General features: G+C 41.8%; 1 protein-coding gene across 39 annotated transcripts in view; it reads right to left on the bottom strand.

Annotated features, from left to right (window-relative positions):
• The window catches only part of DST (dystonin), a 503614-nt gene that overhangs the window by 113436 nt on the left and 370583 nt on the right, over positions 1-19595 (bottom strand). For all 39 annotated transcript variants that reach the window (XM_059077098.2, XM_067005926.1, XM_067005928.1 and 36 more), the window contains 6 exons: positions 19162-19428; positions 15113-15661; positions 12657-12833; positions 7736-7859; positions 2190-2398; positions 650-967 (listed from right to left, as the gene is read on the bottom strand). In XM_059077098.2, coding sequence (XP_058933081.1) covers positions 650-967; positions 2190-2398; positions 7736-7859; positions 12657-12833; positions 15113-15661; positions 19162-19428 — 1644 coding nt within the window. The remainder of the gene's footprint in view (positions 1-649; positions 968-2189; positions 2399-7735; positions 7860-12656; positions 12834-15112; positions 15662-19161; positions 19429-19595) is intronic.

The following is a 19595-nucleotide window of genomic DNA, read 5'->3' as shown; positions in this document are numbered from 1 at the left end:
TACAGAACAAGGTCCTACTGTATAGCACAGAGAAATACATTCAATAGCCTATGAAAAACCATAATGGAAAAGAATATTTAAAAAAGAATGTATATATGTGTGTGTGTGTGTGTGTGTGTGTGTGTGTAATTGAGTCACTTTGCTGGACAGCAGTAATTAATACAACACTGTAAATCAACTATACTTCAATACAAAAATTTTAAAAAATATAAGGTGTTGCTAGATCTTCAAAGGGCATCCCATCAAGATGTATGTATGGGACCAGAATGGCTCCACTCAGAATTGCACAGAATGATCCTGCCTATGGTCTAAGCATAAACAAACATGCAGGCAGGCTGTTTGAAAGAGAACAGTTTAATTTAATTTAAATATGCACTCTTTACATTCTTCTTCTGTGGGCTCTGGAATAAGATATGTATATCACCTATGATACACAGAAAATGAGAGATGGTGTTCACTTCTGATTAATGAGCAAAGGCTTCAAGGAGAAGATGAGCTTTGAAGTGTTTAAAGGAGGAAAGCATAGATCTAACCAATCCATCAGCAATTAAAATGATGCTTGTTAATCATAACTCTGCCAATAAATGTATGTGCTTGTCTTAGCTGTTGATATATTTGATCAGCCTCGTGAATTCCATGGGAAACATACCTGCATAAACTGAGACAACTCAGTAACATCCTTCTCAGGCACATCTGCCTCAGTAAGAGCCTGGGTTTTGGTTTCTAAGAATGTCTGGAGCTTTTCTGAGAGGTTCTCAAACAGCTCCACTTTGGTTTTGAGTTCCTCCATTTGAGCAAGTTTTTCTTTGTGTTTGCGACTTGCTTCTGAAAAGCGAAGGGCTAAGTCCTTCATCCTGGCCTGCAGCGAGGATGCGGTGGACGGGTCCGTGGTTTCTGTGAACCTCTTCACTTTCTCATTCATGGCATTTATGCTGCTCTGCCGCCCCGCGATGTCCTGGTCCAACATCTGAAATGAACCAAATACCAAACACGTAACATAATGATATTTACAAATAACGTCAGACTTGTAAAAATTACTATTCAGAACAACAGAAGTTTGAGCCACCTGTGACTAAGGAAGCTAATGGGAGTGACGGACAAGCTGATTGGTCCCTGGAGGAATCCAATCCCCAGTCCCCACAAGGAGACTGGAGAACAGCTGGCTGGCTGCCCTGGCGAGGCAAGAGACAGCCGCCACTCAGCAACCCCGGGATCTCCTGCAGCCCAGGGATTATCCACGGTCCTGATTTTTCAAAGGCTAGACAACAACAAGACTGATCTGATTATCCTCCTGGGCAGCTGGCTGAAGCTGGGAGGAACAAACAGGACCCGGTGTGCGGGGATGCCCTGTACCATGAGTGATGTTCATGAAAAGTACACAGAGGAAGTCCCTCCGTGCTCCTTCACAGAAAATCGCTTCGCACACTTGTCTCTATGCAAGTGCTACTTTCCATGTTGTTATATTCAGGAGACATCTCTTTATGCCTTAAATTTCTCTTAAATCTACCCATCCTTGGAGCTTACTATATTTTTTTCAATATATTACAATTTTTAAATTGAGATACAATTGACATATGTATAAATATCTGTTATAATAATGTTATAGCAGTATATTAGTTTCAGGCGTACAACATAATGATTCGATAATTGTAAATATTGCCAAATGATCACCACAATAAGTCTAGGTAACATCCATCACCACACACAGTTACAATTTTTTTTCTTGTGATGAAAACTTTTAAGCTCTACTCTCTTAGTAACTTTCATACAATTAGTTTTAACTTATCCAATATCCAGTGCTGTTTTAGAAAGAGAACTCAACCGTATATACAGTTCAAGTTCCTGGGAAGAATAAGTCTGTATTTTTTCTTAAAGAGAATTATAAGGTTCTGGTCCTTGCCATCTAGAATGATGTTTATAACCCACAATTCATATGCTGAGGAAGATACACATACAAAAGAGCAAATAATGTTACACTAACAAGAACATTGAAGTTCTTCATATATAGGTTTATGTCTGCACATGGAAAAACCCAGGATATATGAATTTTAGGGATGAAAATGTGTAGTGAGAATCAGTGATAGGCTTTGATATGGGCAGAACATGAAAACATCCACACTTTTTGAATAACCTGAGATGCTGGGTTTTTTTTTTATCTAAAAGTGGTCTGTTTGTTGGAAGTCACTTACGATGTTTTTACTGATGACGTCCTGCAGAGCGGCGGAGTTCAAGGGCACGGGGCCCTTCTCTTCCAGCGAGCGCTCCACACCCGCCATCCAGTCCAGCATCTCATCCAGGCCGTCCTGCACACTCAGAGAGCGAGTCAGGGTTATCTGCAGCTTCTCGTTTCGTTCACTGACAGACTTGGACAGGTCATCATATCTTCCGACAATGTCACCTAGTCCAAAAGGATAGGGAAACTTTAACCGCTAAGTTCTCTTTGCACCGTTCCTTTGCAAAACACACTAAGGAGAGTCACAAAAATTCCTACACTAGAATTGGAAGAGGAAAAAAGGTTGAGATGATAAATTCATAATGCATCATCAGAGCACCACCAAAACCTGAAAAAAGAAAGAAAAGATCCTAGTGGAGAATTAAAAAAAAAAAAAAAAGCTTAAAATTTTTAAATAGTATATATGTGTAAATATAATTGCACGTGCGCGCGCGTGTGTGTGTATATATATATATATATATGTATATATAATCTTCATTTGAAAAAAAGATTTTTGGATGCCTAAACATTTGAATTGTCCAGAGAAATGAAAGTGATCCAAACAGCCAATCTTTGGAATAAATATTGGTTCTCAACCTGACTTTTCAAATTAGCCACACTTGGTAACTACATGGAAAAAAAAAAAAAGGTGACAGTCTTACAGAGCTAATCTCAAGAAACAATATACTCTTATAAAGATTTATTAAGAATTAACCTTTACGCATAAAAATTATTTCAATCTTTCTTGCTCGCGCATGCTCTCTCTCTCTCTCTCTCACACACACACACACACACACACACAGATTTAAGTTTTTCTCATCCTTTACATCCTAAGTTAGCAGATGCAAATGTACTGAGAAAACAGACAACACACAATGAAAATTCACATAAAATACAGAAGGTTGAGACGATGCTTTTAAGACAACACAGATAGAATGTATTTGATAAGTTTAACAGCAGGCAAAGGGAAAAATAAACAATGTTAGCAGGCTGACCTGTCTCAAATAAGATTAACTTTACTTTCAAGTCTAAAGACATCAGATGCTTTAAAAAAATAACCTTTCTGGCTAGTTTTCATTCATACATAAAGCTCTATATTTTAACAACCTACATTCTATACTGCAAGACCAATGAGAAGTTCAAAGAACAGTAGTTTTTAATGTATTCACCTCTCCCTCCCCCCACTCCACCTCTCTGGAAAACAATGTTTTTAACCATCAATTTATCACTTACTGTCCAAGAATCTGAAAAGAATTTTAAATATTTCTGATACACTGTAAAATGTTTCAATGGAAGAAAATATTGACATCTCTATAAAAATGAAATCTCTTACATGCTTATGTTTGGCTCATGGTACATAATCCATATAAACAAACAATATTTCTTTTTGCTTGTTCTAATATTATATCATGAGAAAACAGTTTGACAAATTTTCACTGAACTGAGAGGTTAAGCTTGGATGATTGAAAGAAACAATCATGCTCCTTTCACGAAAACACAATGAAGCCCCTGAGAAGGGTAACAGGGAGGGGACAGAGTTTAATATGCACCACGATGCTGAGGGCAGACAAGCAGTGGGTTCAAGTACAGCCCTGATTTGAAAGTCACAGAGCAGATCATCTGAACTGCAGGCTGTGATTGGCAGGTGAGCTGTTTCTCAAATGGGCGGCTCTGTGCTTCAACAGGGCACCATCATATCTGTTTAGCTATGGTAAGTGATTTCCCAAGCAAAGTCAGCTATTTTAATAAAATTAACACACACAACATTGTAAATCAACTATACTTCAATAAAAAAAATTTTTAATTAACACATTGTATTAGTTTATTTTGGACTCCTTAGTAATAAAATATTGTCACTGAAGTAAATTCTTGATTTTTGTAATTAAAAAATATTTTAGAAAAAGGTACAAACAAAATTTACTTTCAGAATGTTACTTTTTTAAGTGGTTGGTTTTCTTAGAAGTCAAATAGATCTTAGAGAAACTCCTCTATATCTTAAATATACTTTCACATATTCCTAAGAAACTATGCCGGAGAGAAGCTTTAGTCTTAAAATAATGTAACATGGATTTTAAACAAATGAAAGTGAAATTGTGTACAGTTAACAATGGGAAGGTGTCAAAATGCCTCTTCAAATACCAGAATTACATATAGTATCGTCTTTTCTCCCCCAAGCCCCTGTCCCAAGAGCAGTGGTTGCCAAGGTGGGAGGTGAAGACACTGCTCTGGGACACAAGATCATTCGCAGTTTTATCTTCTACTTAAACATTTTATATTTGGGGGTCTTATAATGTACATAAAATGCTAAGATAGCAATAGGTGTATGTAATTAATAAATACATGTGCATCTCTGAGCATCTATATACACATGCTGAAAATTACGTGACAAGGTGCATGATCAAAAGATTCTGAATGTCTCTAGAGAACAGACTGGTGATTGCCAAGGCGGAGGGGGCTGGGGGAGGGAGGCAGTGGGAGGTTGGGGTTAGCAGATGCAAACTATTATACATAGGATGGATAAACAACAAGGTCCTGCTGTATAGCACAGGGAACTATATTCAATAACCTGTGATAAACCATAATGGAAAAGAATATTTAAAAAAGAATGTATATATATGTACAACTGAATCACTTTGCTGTACAGCAGTAATTAACACAACACTGTAAATCAACTATACTTTAATTAAAAAATACTGATGGGGACTTCCCTGGTGGCTCAGGGGTTAAGAATCCACCTGCCGAAGCATGGGGTATGGGTTCGAGCCCCGGTCCGGGAAGATCCCACATGCTGTGGAGCAGCTAAGCCCGTGCGCCACAACTACTGAGCCTGTGCTCTAGAGCCTGCAAGACACAACTACTGAAGCCCGTGTGCCACAACTTCGGAAGCCCACGTGCCTAGAGCTTATGCTCCGCAACAAGAGAAGCCACCGCAATGAGAAGTCCGCGCACCGCAACAAAGAGTAGCCCCTGCTCTCCACAACTAGAGAAAGCCCATATGCAGCAACAGACACAACACAGCCAAAAATAAATAAAAATAAAATAAATAAATTTATTTAAAAATATATTGATAAAAAATTGCACTATATCAGTGTTTAAATCCATGATGAAATATTGCAACAGAAAATGTATAAATTTTTTTGTTTGTTTTTTACATTTTCTTGAAACAGTGCAGGACTTTATGTCATATTACTGATATTTCACCCCAAGGGCTTTTGCCTCTTTGAATACAAAATCCCGTTGGGCAAAATACGATGAAATATTTTTCCTGTAGGTTAGAAGGAGCATATCATACACTGCTGGAAACAAATCATCTGAAAATAAATAAAAAAAAAAATTCTGAATGTCTGTAAGAAAGAAAAATGTTTGACTTCTACTGAGTGGTTTTAGAAGAGCAAAGCTTCATCCTTCTCTCTACCTACAACTTCAACTCAGATTTTAATGCCAGCTCTCTTGGGGTGAAAGGTATGTTAATCATTTGCTATGTTAAAGTTTTTATTTCACACTGAGAAATATTTAATAACCTGAAACCACATATTAAATATAGGAAAAGTAGCAAAGTCAAAACAAAAAATATATTAAGACAATAAACAGTGTTAATTGATAATCCACTGTGCGTTTAGTTTAAACTTAATACTGTGAGTCGATACAAAGGTAATATACAACAGCTCTTTCCTCAAGAAAGGCACCACCTAATGTGAGAGGACGAAAAAGCATCGCTGTAACTGGACAGGGTTTCTAGGATCATGGAAGAACCCCGTGAGGCCACTCAAAGACCCCATGAAAAGGAGAAGCAGGAACATCTCAACCTCTTAACCCCGTGCTCCTGCTTTTGACAAGAAGATCCCTCCAAGAGTCTGTTCTGGTCTTAGGTTGAGAGTCTAGCTCGGCCCAATCCCATCAACCAACAGAATCTTGTTAGGTTCTACTTCCTGTGACTGTTGCATACATAAAGAGTTTTTTTGTAAATCAACTATACTCTAATATAAAATAAAATTTTTTTAAAAACCCCTAAATGTAAGGTTGGGTATTATAAAACTCTTAGAAGAAAACATAGTCTTCTGAATGTCTGCAAGAATGAATTATTTATGTCTTTGACATAAATCGCAGCAATATCTTTTTGGATCCACCTCCTAGAGCAATAAAAATAAAAACAAAAATAAATAAATGGGACCTAATTAAACTTAAAAGGTTTTGCACAGCAAAGGAAACCATAAACAAAATGAGGACAACCCACAGAATGGGAGAAAATATTTGCAAATGAAGCAACCAACAAGGGATTAATCTCCAAAGTATACAAACGGCACATGCAGCTCAGTATCAGAAAAACAAACAACCCAATCAAAAATTGGACAGAAGATCTAAATCGACATTTCTCCAAAGAAGACGTTAACCAAAAGCACATGAAAAGATGCTCAACATCACTAATAGTTAGAGAAATGGACATCAAAACTACAACGAAGTATTTACCACACACCGGTCAGAATGGCCATCATCAAAAAGTCCACAAACAATAAATGCTAGAGAGGGTGTGGAGAACAGGGAACCCTTCTACACTGTTGGTGGGAATGTAAATTGGTACAACCACTACGGAAAACAGTATGGAGATTCCTCAAAAAACTATAAATAGAACTATCATATGATCCAGCAATCCCACCCCTGGGCATATATCCAGAGAAAACCATAATTTGAAAAGATACATGCAGCACTGTCTACAATAGCCAAGACAGGGAAGCAACCTAAATGTCCATGAATGGATAAAGAAGATATGGTACATATATACAATGCAATAATACTCAGCCATAAAAAAGAATGAACTAATGCCATTTGCAGCAACATGGATGGACCTAGAGATTATCATACTGAGTTTAGTAAGTCAGGCAGAGAAAGACAAATATCATGTGATATCACTTATATGTAGAATCTAAAAAAAAAATGATACAAATGAACTTATTTACAAAATAGAAACAGACTTACAGACTTCGAAAACAAACTTATGGTTACCAAAGGAGAAATGTAGCAGGGAGGGATACGTTAGGAGTTTGTGATTAACAAATACACACTACTACATATAAAATAGATAAAATCAACAAGGACCTGCTGTACAGCACAGGGAACTCTACTCAATATTCTGTAATAATCTATATGGGAAAAGAATCTGAAAAAGAATGGATATATGTGTATGTGTAACTGTATCACTTTGCTGTACACGTGAAACTAAACACAACACTGTAAATCAGCTATACTCTAATATTAAATTTAAAATTTTTAAAAAGAGTTTTTCTTACATTCTCTAAATAAAAAATTTAAATTTAGCTATGCAAACCACACAGCCCAGTCCCCACTCCCAAGATCCTAATACACCTGCCAAGGAGGGCGTGCCTCTGCCCTGACTGAGAAGGGCCATTTCACAGTGAAAGGACAGAGTAATGCAGAATATGCTAGCGAGTGACATCTCCGTATCTACTATGAGACCTGCATTTAGAAAGGACATGTAAGACCAGACACGAGGAAATGCACACTCACCCAGTGTTTTCTGGATGTCGTTCTTGGCGGGAAGTAAAGATCCCCTGGCGTCTAACAACACTTCAGCTGTTTTTTTCAGTTTCTCTACAGCCACCTGCTGACTTGATATCTGTCCCTGTAGAGCCTGGAGGATTGAATGCCTCAATTATATTCAGTAGGACTAAATAACAGATTTCCAATACGAAAAAAAGATTCACAGTAAGATACATTGGACAGAGCAGACTTGTCATCAGTAGAAGCTTACTCCAGAATTCGTAGAATAAGGCCAGTTATACGGTGACATTAGCAAAACCATCAGCCAGTCGGGAACATTCAAGTTCAGTCCTGGAATAAACCCTCAGCATATGCTCATGATAACCGGCCTGATTCCTGATCCTGAAACCCTCCACCCTCAGCCTGAGTTCCCCTCAATCCAACTCCCATACCCTATACAATACCCCCACAACCACCAGAAAACAAAGACAAGTAAAAAACACACAAGCAGCAGAACCCCTTTGAGACCATTTCTGACTCCAGGGAAGGAGATAACTAAGGACTTGCACATCCTGACCCAATGCTGAGTCACATTTATTTCCATTAATGCAACAAAAGTTACTTAACATCTAACAAATTCCAAAAGAGCTTGCTACATTTTGTGAAAATACAAAAGTCAAACAGACACAAAGCTTACCCACGGGGATCTTCTAGTCTAAGGCAGGAAGTGGTAAGTGCCAAAGATGAATAAGAAAAAGGTTGAGGGGGGAGGACCTGGGAAGGGAGGAGGGGCCTCCTCCATGGGGTGGCCCTGGGGCAGGTCCTGGGGAAGGTGTGGATTTGGCCATGCTCCTGGGGCTGCATCATCACCCAGGTGGTACCTGAGCCTCTTCCTTCCTTCCCACCTGCAAACCAACCAGCAAGCCCTGACAATTTCACCTGCTTAATATTTTTTTTCAAATCTGGCTCTGGTTCTGTATTTCTGAATCACTACAGGACAATCTCTCACTGAACTGGAAAAAGCCTCCTAACTGTGCCCCTGCCTCCAGTCTCTCCCCTGATACAGCCCCTGATATGTTTTATGGAAGACACATACCTGACTGCACCACTCCCCTCTTAAAATCTTTCATAGCTTCCTCTTGCTTCAGAATAAAGGGGATACTGGAGCCTGCCATCAATTGTCCAAGGGAATCTATTCCTTAATTCTGTCTTCAATCTCATCTTTCTCCCCCTCCTGTTCCAGAAGCATCCCACGACACGGCTATCCCTCAGCGATTTGCTCTTGCCGGACCCAAGGCCCTAGCATCTCTACACACAGACCTTGGGAGGCGACCCTGAGCTTGGCTCTTACCTGTAACATTCAGCTGGGAGGCCTTCCCTGTCTCTCCTCACCCCGAGCTGGAGCAGTCTTTCCCCAGAAGCTCACACACATGCCCTGTGCATAACACTGCACTGATTTGTCTCTTCTATCAAACTGGAACCTCCTTGAGAACTAGAAATTGATAGTATTCAGCTTTCTATTATCATTGCCTAGCCCAGAGCTGGACACGAAAGTTTCTGGAATAAACAACTGAATGAATAAGTAAATAAGTAAATAAATGAAGATATCAAGTGTAAGGTTTTAAAAGATCTCCCTCCATTTCAGCCTTCAACAACAACAACAAAAAAAGCAAATATCTAAAGCCAATGGCAAAATTTTCCTCAATTAATTCTCATATCCAAGAAACTGTGATAATATACAGGCAGCTGTGCATATGTCCAAAGGCCCAACAATCTATGACCAGCATAGGATCTGTGATCTGAATACCAGATCCTACAGTTGTTCTAAGAGGCCAAAGAATCTGCATCAGAGTGTTCAGTTTGGGAAATTCTCCCACAAGTTTAGTTGCAGTTAAGTGTAAGAAATTCCTCAAAATAGGATCTTTACCTATAACGGACTGAAGTCTAAGCCACACGTACAGCTTATTTGCATCACACAGTTATATAGGAAATGAAATAAATGTAAAGGCACCTCCAAAAATTATTTTTTAGAATGTGGATTCCCCAAGGACAGAGATAGGTTTTTTTTGAAGACACAGAGGGGTTAAAACCCTAACAGTGGGCCTAGAACATAAATGTCTCTGAAAGAATAAATTTATGTAAAAGTGATCATGGTTTTATAAAACATCCAGTACCAAAGATGGCCCTACCTACCATCCTAAAACTTAGAAATGGATTACAAGAAAAGCATCTCTTCTTCACCTCCTCCCTTCAAAACATCCCATGCCTTTTCTCTTCAAAATTATGTTCAAGAGAGTCAGTAGTTTTTAGTTCTAACGTTATCAGGTTTTAATTTCGCTATGGTAGTGGTTTATAACACTACTTTGGGACACAACTGTGAATTATAGAGTATTCAAATGGGTGCCGTATATTGTTCTTAATGGATTTCAATGAAATCAAAACATGAAAGAAGCATCCGTGACAGGGAACACTGCAAGATGATGACCTTGGTCTCCAGCCTGGACCAGAAAAGGGTGAAGTTTACAAAGCCATGGGCACTCGTCCAGCTCATAAAAGCTTCCCGACACTCACCACTCCCAGAGATCAGAGCAAGCCTGGAAGGTCGATGTTGTCAGTGTTACCTGGCCCCATGCCTGTCTCCAAACCGAGGCCTCTAGAAGGGTCCCAGGATCCTGCCTTTCTGTGCTTCGTATGAAGCTAAAATCTCGTTTTGTCCACTGATATGAAGAGCATCATTCTAGCCCAGGGGTATCAGACTGCTGACAACACAGCCAACAGCCACTTTAAAAATAATGCTAGTAGCAATGTGTTATTGGCCAAAAATATTTCAAATGTACCCACTGGGTGCCCCAAATTACATTTATCATACAACAGAATATAAGTAGAAGTTAGTATTGTAAATGTAGAAAAGACTGATGGTTTGGTAGTAGTCTTATGTGTTTGTATTACTGTTAAAAGAAAAATGATTGTAAGATGTTGGTAATAAAATGAAAGAAATGGAGACTCCTTAATCCTCATAAAAATGTATCCTCTCTACCTGCTGAGATCATCTTTGAGGAAAACACGTCCATATGCAAGGAACAACTTTAATCACGCATTTAATTCTAAAATTATGCTGTGGCTTAATTGGAATTAATTCTCCTTTGAGACGTTGCACTCTTTTTCTATTTCTTTGGCTGCCTGAGGACCAGAGGAGTCTTTTTCATCAGCACATACCAAGGTAGTGTTCCAGTTCTAGAATTAATCCATGTTTCCATTTCATTAAAAAACCATAGCATTCATTTCAGTTTTTTGGTTTTTTTGCTTTAGTTACATTAAAACTACTTTTACACAGGATGTATATCAGTTTGCTAATACAGACCTGACTTAAAATGTGTTATGTCTATTTCACAGTTTCCAATGCTAAAAATACCTAACTTCCTAATTAAATGTAATAGAAGCAATCTTAATAATTATGCCGCTCCTGGCATTTCCTATTAAAATAATGGCCTTTATGTCACAACGTCTCCTCTGCCAACATATACTGCCCTTGGACCCGTCGTCCCGTGGGGACCAAAAGCTTCATTAAGACAGATCTGTTCTTGGGCTTGTCGGAAAGAGAGAGGAAAAAAAAAAAAAAGGCCTCAAGACTGAAAATGCACCCCTGAAGTGGGGAAGCTGCATCAACGTCGGGGCTGACCTGGCCCAGGACATGGCCCTGGTGCCTGTGTAGCACTGGGTAAACTCCAGCCCAGGAAAACACAGAGAACTCTATGCTTTCAGCCCCAGCCCCTCCTCCTTCCTCTCACCCCACGCTTCCTCCCCCTTCTCTCTGCTTGGCCTTAACCTGCCACAGCTCACCCCAGGGTAAGACAGCTTTCTTCCAGCCAGAAGACACTGGCCTCAGGCAATACCTAACATTAGCTAAGTCAGTAGGGTATCTGTTTCCCTTGTTAATGCACAATAATGATTTCTGACTCTGTAACTAACAGATGCAACCAAATTCTGAAAGGCAGTAGTTTCACTGGTATTACAGTGTTTGCTTTCTATCTAGGCGGAAATGAGCTATTGCTACCCACCTGCTAAAAGGAAGCACAGAAAAGATTTAAGACATGAAACTTTCAAACTCAAAATTACTGGTCACATGGAAGAAGAATACACTTTTTCAAAAATTCTCTCCCCTCACATGAGGATTTTAAAATATGCTTGGAATGTAAGAAATGGCTAGACTCTCTCTGCCACTGTGGGTGGGGCTGAGACGTTTACACAATTCCCCCCTCAAGTCTGAATGTTCAAAAGGGCAGGCAGCCTCTCTGAGAAGTGGGCAAGGTGATAACTGAAGTGTGTACTTCTGTGAATAGGGGGTAACCCAACAGGAACCCACATGGAGTGTGACAGTGACACCCCCTCCGTCCCCCGGTCCGTTCATGAACAAATGTTCATCGAGGACCTACGAGGGCCCAAGGATACAGCAGTGAACAAAACAGACCGAGCATCTGCCCTGTGGAGCTTGGTGGTAATGCAGGAGAAGACGATGAACAAGGATGGGAGGGGAGTCTCGGGAAGAATGGGTACATGTATATGTATATGTATGGCTGAGTTGCTTTGCTGTGCACCTGAAACTATCACAACATTGTTAATCGGCTACACTCCAATATAAAATAAGAAGTTTTTTTTTTAAAAAAAATAAGTGTAAAGATCACAAGTGACCCAGGCAGGACTGGTCTTTGTCTGGGGATGAGGAGGTGGGGAATACGAACCATGACAGCAATGTCAGATCAGCTAAACCACAGTAGAAGAAAGAGAAATGAACAGACGTCAAGTTGTAACTCCCCCCAGAGGGAGACACACTCCTTCCCATCCCTTCCTCCCCTGCCCTTGGGGGAACGATCACAGAAGTGGGGGAGAGCAGAGGGCATTCCATGGGACTACCTTGGGGCTGGATCTCTCTTTTCCCTCTTTTTTTTACCTTCATCTCTTCTAGTTGCCTCTGCAGATTTTTAGGGTCCACGGCAATGGGTTCAGACAAGTGTCTGCTCGCCGTGGCCTCGCAAGCCTGGAGCCCAGAGAGAAGCCCACACGAAGCATCTTCATAGTGTTGGTATTTATCCACCAGATCTTTGAGGTTATTCCCAAGGACATTGCACTGAAAAAAGAAAGAGAGAAGGTGGGGATTAAAATCCACTACTTTTATATATAATCCTCAGGACCTATGGGTTACGCCACCTGTAAAACACCAGATTTCAACCAAAGTGAGCAAAAACTGTAGGGCGAAGATTTTCTCCTTTATAGGAAGATGCTTCTTCTAACAAGTCAAAAACTAACCAATTCAAAAACATCTGCAGGAGGGCTGGATCTTAATCCAGAATGAAGGGTTTAGGTGTCAATCATCAGAGGGGGCTCATCTCCACTGAGTTTACACACCACGTGTATAGTATGCATCAGATGGAAAGGTTTTCAAGGTGCTTCATAAATCACTTCTATATGCTGCACAAGACTGATTAACACAGGAGGGCAAATAATCTAGACCAGAAGGAAGCCAAAGCCAACAGCCAACGATGCTTTTTTCAAGACATTTGTGCAGCCTGGTCAACTTATATTCTAAACAGGGATATATTTTCTCAGTTTTGCTTTTTTTAAAAACAAAACTCTCCTACTGGTCCACGAGAATAATAAAATTGAAATAGTCTGTTAGCCATTAAGTATTAAAATAATACACCGACCAAATATACGTGTAAAACGAATTCCTCGTGAAGGGAATTATCTGAGAGGAAGCTTCAGTTCTCAAGCTTCAGAGGCTGCAAACAGCAAACCACTGTTTAGAGTCAAAATATACCCGCCACCTGCTGGGAAAAACAGGTATTACAGCGTTTTACAGCTAGGGCTGCCTGGAAATCACTCCAAATGAACTTAATAAATAACTTTACTTTCCTAATCTTTAAACATATTTTTCAGAAGTAAAGCAGATGAATAAGACTGAGGGGGCTTCCCTGGTGGCGCAGTGGTTGAGAATCCGCCTGCCGATGCAGGAGACACGGGTTCGTGCCCTGGTCCGGGAAGATCCCACGTGCCGCGGAGCAACTAAGCCCGTGAGCCATGGCCGCTAGGCCTGCGCGTCCGGAGCCTGTGCTCCGCAACGGGAGAGGCCACAACAGTGAGAGGCCCGCATACCGCAAAAAAAAAAAAAAAAAAAAAAAAAAAAAAAAAAAAAAAAAAGACTGAGGGAAGCAGGATGGAAATACTTTGTTTTCCCTGCTTCAGTTTTCAGATTTCTTGCTTCTAATTCCAAAACTAAAGAGGACAGAACAAAAACTACATGCACAGATTCCTCATGCCTTAAAATGAAACTACCTTATTGCACAGAAAAGGAAACTATAAATAAAATGAAAAGACAACCTATGGAATTTGCAAACGATGCAACTGGCAAGGGCTTAATTTCCAAAATATACAAACAGCTCATACAACTCAACAACAAAAAAACAAACAACCCAATCAAAAAATGGGAAGGAGAACTATAGACGTTTCTCCAAAGACACACAGATGGCCAAGAGGCACATGAAAAGATGCTCAACATCGCTAATTATCAGAGAAATGCAAATCAAAGCTACAATGAGTTATCACCTCACACCGGTCAGAATGGCCATCATCAAAAAGTCTACAAACAATAAATGCTGGAGAGGGTGTGGAGAAAAGGGAACCCTCCTGCACTGTTGGTGGGAATGTAAATTGATACAGCCACTATGGAGAACAGTATGGAGGGTCCTTAAAAAACTAAAAATAGAGCTACCATATGATCCTGCAATCCCACTCCTGGTCATATACCCAGACAAAACTATAATTCAAAAAGATACGTGCACCACTGTGTTCATAGCAGAACTATTTACAGTAGCCAGGACTTGGAAGCAACCTAAATGTCCACCGACAGATGAATGGATAAAGATGTGGTACATATATACAATGGAATATTGCTTAGGCATAATAATGAACAAAGTAATATCATTTGCAGCAACATGGATGGACCTAGAGATTATCACAGTAAGTAAAGTAAGTCAGAGAGAGAAAGACAAATACCATATGATATCACTTATATGTGGAATCTAAAATATGACACGAATGAAGTTATCTAGGAAACAGACTCACAGACATAGAGAACAGACCTGTGGTTGCCAAGGTGGAGTGGGGTGGGGAGAGAAGGATTCAGAGTCTGGGATGAGCAGATGCAAACTATTATGTAAGGAGAGATAAACAACAACGTCCTACTGTATAGCACAGGGAACTATAGTCAATATCCTGAGATAAACCATAATGAAAAGAATATGAAAAAGAATGTATAGATATGTATAACTGAAACACTTTGCTGTACAGCAGAAATTAACACAACATTGTAAATCGACTGTACTTCAATTAAAAAAAAAATGAAATTACCTTTGTGTAGAGGGACCTGAAGCGGTCAGTGGCGTGGTCCAGCCTGCCCTGGACTTCCCTGTGGGTGGCAGAGGTGTCCAGGTGGCCCCGCTCAGCCCGGCCGCCTCCCTCTCTCCCGCTGCAAGACTTGGCTGCTTCCAACACTCTGTTCCCAGAGATCGTGATGTACCTCAAGTCTCCTTTGTGCGAAATGACATCTTCCGAGAAGCTCTTCTGCCTCTTCAGTTTGGCCCTCAGACCACCGAGGTCGTCGGCACCTGCTTCCAGGTTCTCCAGCTCTTGTTCTGAGCGCTGCAGCCACTGCTCAAACTCGCCGTAGTCGGCGTCGAACTTCTCCAGCTCCTCCTGCAGGGAGTGGGTCAGCCGCATTCTCTTCTCCGACTCAGCCAGAGCGCTTTCATAACGCGCCTTCAGCTCCTTGACGTTCCTCTGCAGCTTCTCCTTTTCTTCCGGGCAGAGGTGGTGGCCCTGCCTCTCCAGCAGGGCCTGGGCCGCCTGGGTGGCCACAAGGACAGCCTGGTGCTGGGCCACGAGCTCCGTGTGCTGGGCCTGCGGGAGAGCAGATCAGGCATCAAGTGGATGCAGGACCCACAGACCCCAGACCCGCAGGCCTGCTTCCCATCAACCTGTCTAGGGTGCCCACCATTTCCCTCTTAGTGGTGAACTTCCTAAAAGCAAAAGCTGCTTTGTGAGCAGCTAATTTTAAAATTTCCAATCTTCTCTGGAAAGTACTGTTTTGGAGAAGTTTGGAAAAAATGGAAGAGATTTCTGTTCCAGCCTTAAAACAAGCATCTACAATCCGCTCTCATTACACTCATCCCTTTCCTTACGAGCCCCCTAGAGGGACTGTCAATGTCTTTACCTAATTATTGATCAAGGAAGTACAATATTTTTTCTTAGGAAATGATCCTGAAAAGATATTTAATAGGAAAAAGAGTATCTAAAATTTGAAACCTATAAAAACACTACGATAATCAGTAAGCAAGAACAACGTACATTCGGAGAAGCCCAAAGGAAGTTAGAGGAACACGTATAATAAAGGAGCATCTTGGAGCTACTCAGCTGACTGGGTCTCAGTTTCCTGCATGTGGAAGAGGGGACAATAACCCTACACGTCACAGGTTTGCTGAAAGGAGCACAGGAAACCGCACACAGAGAACACTGCCTGTTGAGCCCGGCACATGTCAGGGATCAAAGTCCACCCTGGAGGCAAGAGCAGAGCGTCTGGCAGGTCAGAGGTGTGGGGCAGAGAGGTCACAGGTGTGCACAGCTACCCGCCCTCAGCCCTCAGCCCTCAGCCGTGTGGGCCTCAGCGGCTAGAAACCCTTCCTCTCCAGCCATAACCAGCTTCTTCCATCCACCCCAATATGCCATTAAGATGTGGTAAACAGCATAATGGAAAAGAATATAGAAAAGAATGTATACATATGTAGAACTGAATCACTTTGCTGTACAGCAGAAACTAATACAACATTATTAATCAACTCTACTTCAATAAGAATAATTTAAAAAAGCATAGTAATCCTTTGGGGCCATTTTCCACATTTCTTGTAAGGGCTTATGTGGAGCCATACAGCCTGATCCTATCACCTCCGAGCTCCCTCTCCGACCACACACTCAGCTTCCCACCTCTACCCCACCCCCACCTGCGGGCACGTCTGGACCTCTTTCTCCAGCTGTTCTCCTGTCTGGTTCCAGCTCTCCCCTCAGACACCTGCCTGCAAGCCCTATTTCCGAGTCTTTGCAGGAATCTCATCCCCCCGTGTGGACCTACTCGGACGAGCCTATTAACCCTGAAAGGTGGTCCCACCCCATCCGCCCACCCGTACCTAACGTGGCAAAAAGTTACCACCTTCCAGCATCCAACAGCATTTGGATGTTCACTGCCTGCCCTATCACTGTCACCCCCCAGCAGGCAAGCACCAAGACAGGGAATTTATTTTGCTCACTACCTAGAACAGCGCACTCAGGGGCTGAGAAAATATCACTCTACGCGATCAAGTGAAAAGGGCCAAGGAGCACTGCTGTGGGACAGCTGTTCCTGCGAAGTCTGATTCCAGCTGCCAGCCGAGACAGACTCATCAATCCTTGTCCCCTTGTCTGTGACAGCACCTGACACACAGTGGGCACAGGACAAATACTTTTGTCTAAATAACTTTTCTCCCGCAGGCTTTTCTCTCTCTTCGGTGTTTGAATTACATTCATACGCCATCCCCATCTGGTAGGTCAGACAGATGTATATAATACCTATAAAGTCACCTGACCCATCCCTTCCTTTTACAGATGAGGGGAGACAGGCTGCAGGAGGAGAAACATTGGGCCCAGGACACGTAGCACAGAGAGTTAGTACCAGAGCCCTCGTGTCTCCCGAGCCTCTGGGCCATCTCTCCACCTTGCCAGGAGAGCAGGAATTTGTGAAGCACTTTCAGATTCTCATACTCTTAGCAGTGAAAAGTTCAGAAGGCAAACTTCATGCTGTGGCTAAAAACAAGTGTTTCCGGTAAGGCACCTGTATGTCTGGGCCTACCCTGGTATTTTTCACTCCTTTGGTCAAGTTACTGACCTTCCCTGACTCCTTTGTACCTGACTCACAGGTTCCTTTAGGAATTCATTAGATTTTTCATTTTAAGACACAGTTACAGTCAGGTTCTGGAATAGCCGCTTGAAATTGTGATGTAATGAATATCCTAGCTCTTCTGGTTTCCTTTCTACTTCTTGTACTAGAAGAGCTTCACAGAGAGCATTCTATTCCCAAGACTCCAAAGACAAAGACTCGGAGGCAAACAACAGAACTGCAAATGTTCCCGAGGCCCAGGCACCTGCCCATCAAAAGCCACACATGAAATAAAATGATCAACTATGTGACTCTTTAAAAATGGTTTTCGGGGCTTCCCTGGTGGCGCAGTGGTTGAGAATCCGCCTGCCGATGCAGGGGACACGGGTTCGTGCCCTGGTCCACGAAGATCCCACATGCCGCCGAGCGGCTGGGCCCGTGAGCCATGGCCGCTGAGCCTGCGCGTCCGGAGCCTGTGCTCCGCAACGGGAGAGGCCACAACAGTGAGAGGCCCGCGTATCACAAAAAAAAATAAATAAAAAAAAATTTTAAAAAAAATAAAATGGTTTTCAAATGTTCCCTTGGCTCCTGTAGCAGCATTAATGTTAGCCCTAGATTTTTCATGCAGTGAATTTTCACTCCTCTTCTCAGCCACAGCCTTCACCAAAAAGATGACCTGAAGTCTGGAGAGAACTTGAGTAAACTCAGGAGGACACAGCAAGCCCGGGCTGGCATTTAGCAGAGACTGAGCTCACAGCCTAGTTTAAAATCCCAACTCCATCCCTTACTAGAAGTGTAACCTCAGGCAAGACACCTCATTCTGTAAGTTACAGTTTCCCCATCTGTAAAATGAGAATAAGAATAACATTAACAATCATAATTTCATCACCCTAATAATGATGTTCTCATTTGACAGAGTGGTGGGGAGAACTAAATGAACAGAGTGATGAGTCACAATGGGAACAGCTTTTTTTTTTTTTTTTTTTTTTGCGGTATGCGGGCCTCTCACTGTTGTGGCCTCTCCCGTTGCGGAGCACAGGCTCCGGATGTGCAGGCCTAGCGGCCATGGCTCACGGGCTTAGTTGCTCCGCGGCATGTGGGATCTTCCCGGACCAGGGCACGAACCCGTGTCCCCTGCATCGGCAGGCGGATTCTCAACCACTGCGCCACCAGGGAAGCCCCTGGGAACAGCTTTGAAGAGTGCCTGGCCCACTGTCACTGCTCTATGAACGTTAGCTATTATTGTTATTTCTATTAATTCCTTACAACTCTGCTTCACGGAGAAGAACACCACATCCAATGATGTATTTCCCACTGTTTTTACTTGCTTAGAATTCTCACCATAACTTACATGGACATACTGATGACCCCAAAACAAGGACTTTACTCTCAAGGGTCCCTGAGGTTTGAAAAGATAACTCACGTGCTTAGTGCTTCCTGTCTTTACAGACCTGAAAATAGCCTTTAACAGGTTCATCTCTTTAAAACCACTCACCTTCATCTTCTGGTACTGCTGGTTCAGGTTCTCCTTTGTGGTCACTACGTGCCCATCAACATCCATATCCAACAGGTTACCATTAACTTCATCCTCTTCTCCCATCACCGACTTGCCATCACCCTCTTGAAAATGAGTGCCATTCTGTTCAATGACCTGTTTCTGTTCCATCCCTGCCCTTCCTGAGTCTCTGTCAACATTTGCCAACCAGTCCAAAAGGTTTTCGATTTTGGTTTTGCTCTCTTCCAGCTGCTTTACAGCTGCAACCTAGGCAGGAAAGGTCACAATAGATAACCTTGAACGTGGGCCAAGGCAAGCGTGTTAAGACTTACCAAAAGCAAATACTTAGATCATTGAAAATCAGAGTAGGGAAATTAAACCAGACCCACAATGAAAACTGAACACACTGAAATTAAGCCTTACAGCGACAGGCA

Source organism: Kogia breviceps, chromosome 10 (assembly GCF_026419965.1).
Source record: "Kogia breviceps isolate mKogBre1 chromosome 10, mKogBre1 haplotype 1, whole genome shotgun sequence".
Taxonomy (NCBI): domain Eukaryota; kingdom Metazoa; phylum Chordata; class Mammalia; order Artiodactyla; family Physeteridae; genus Kogia; species Kogia breviceps.
The sequence above is the reverse complement of the archived record's forward strand: the minus strand, read 5'-3'. Positions and strand labels throughout refer to the sequence as shown.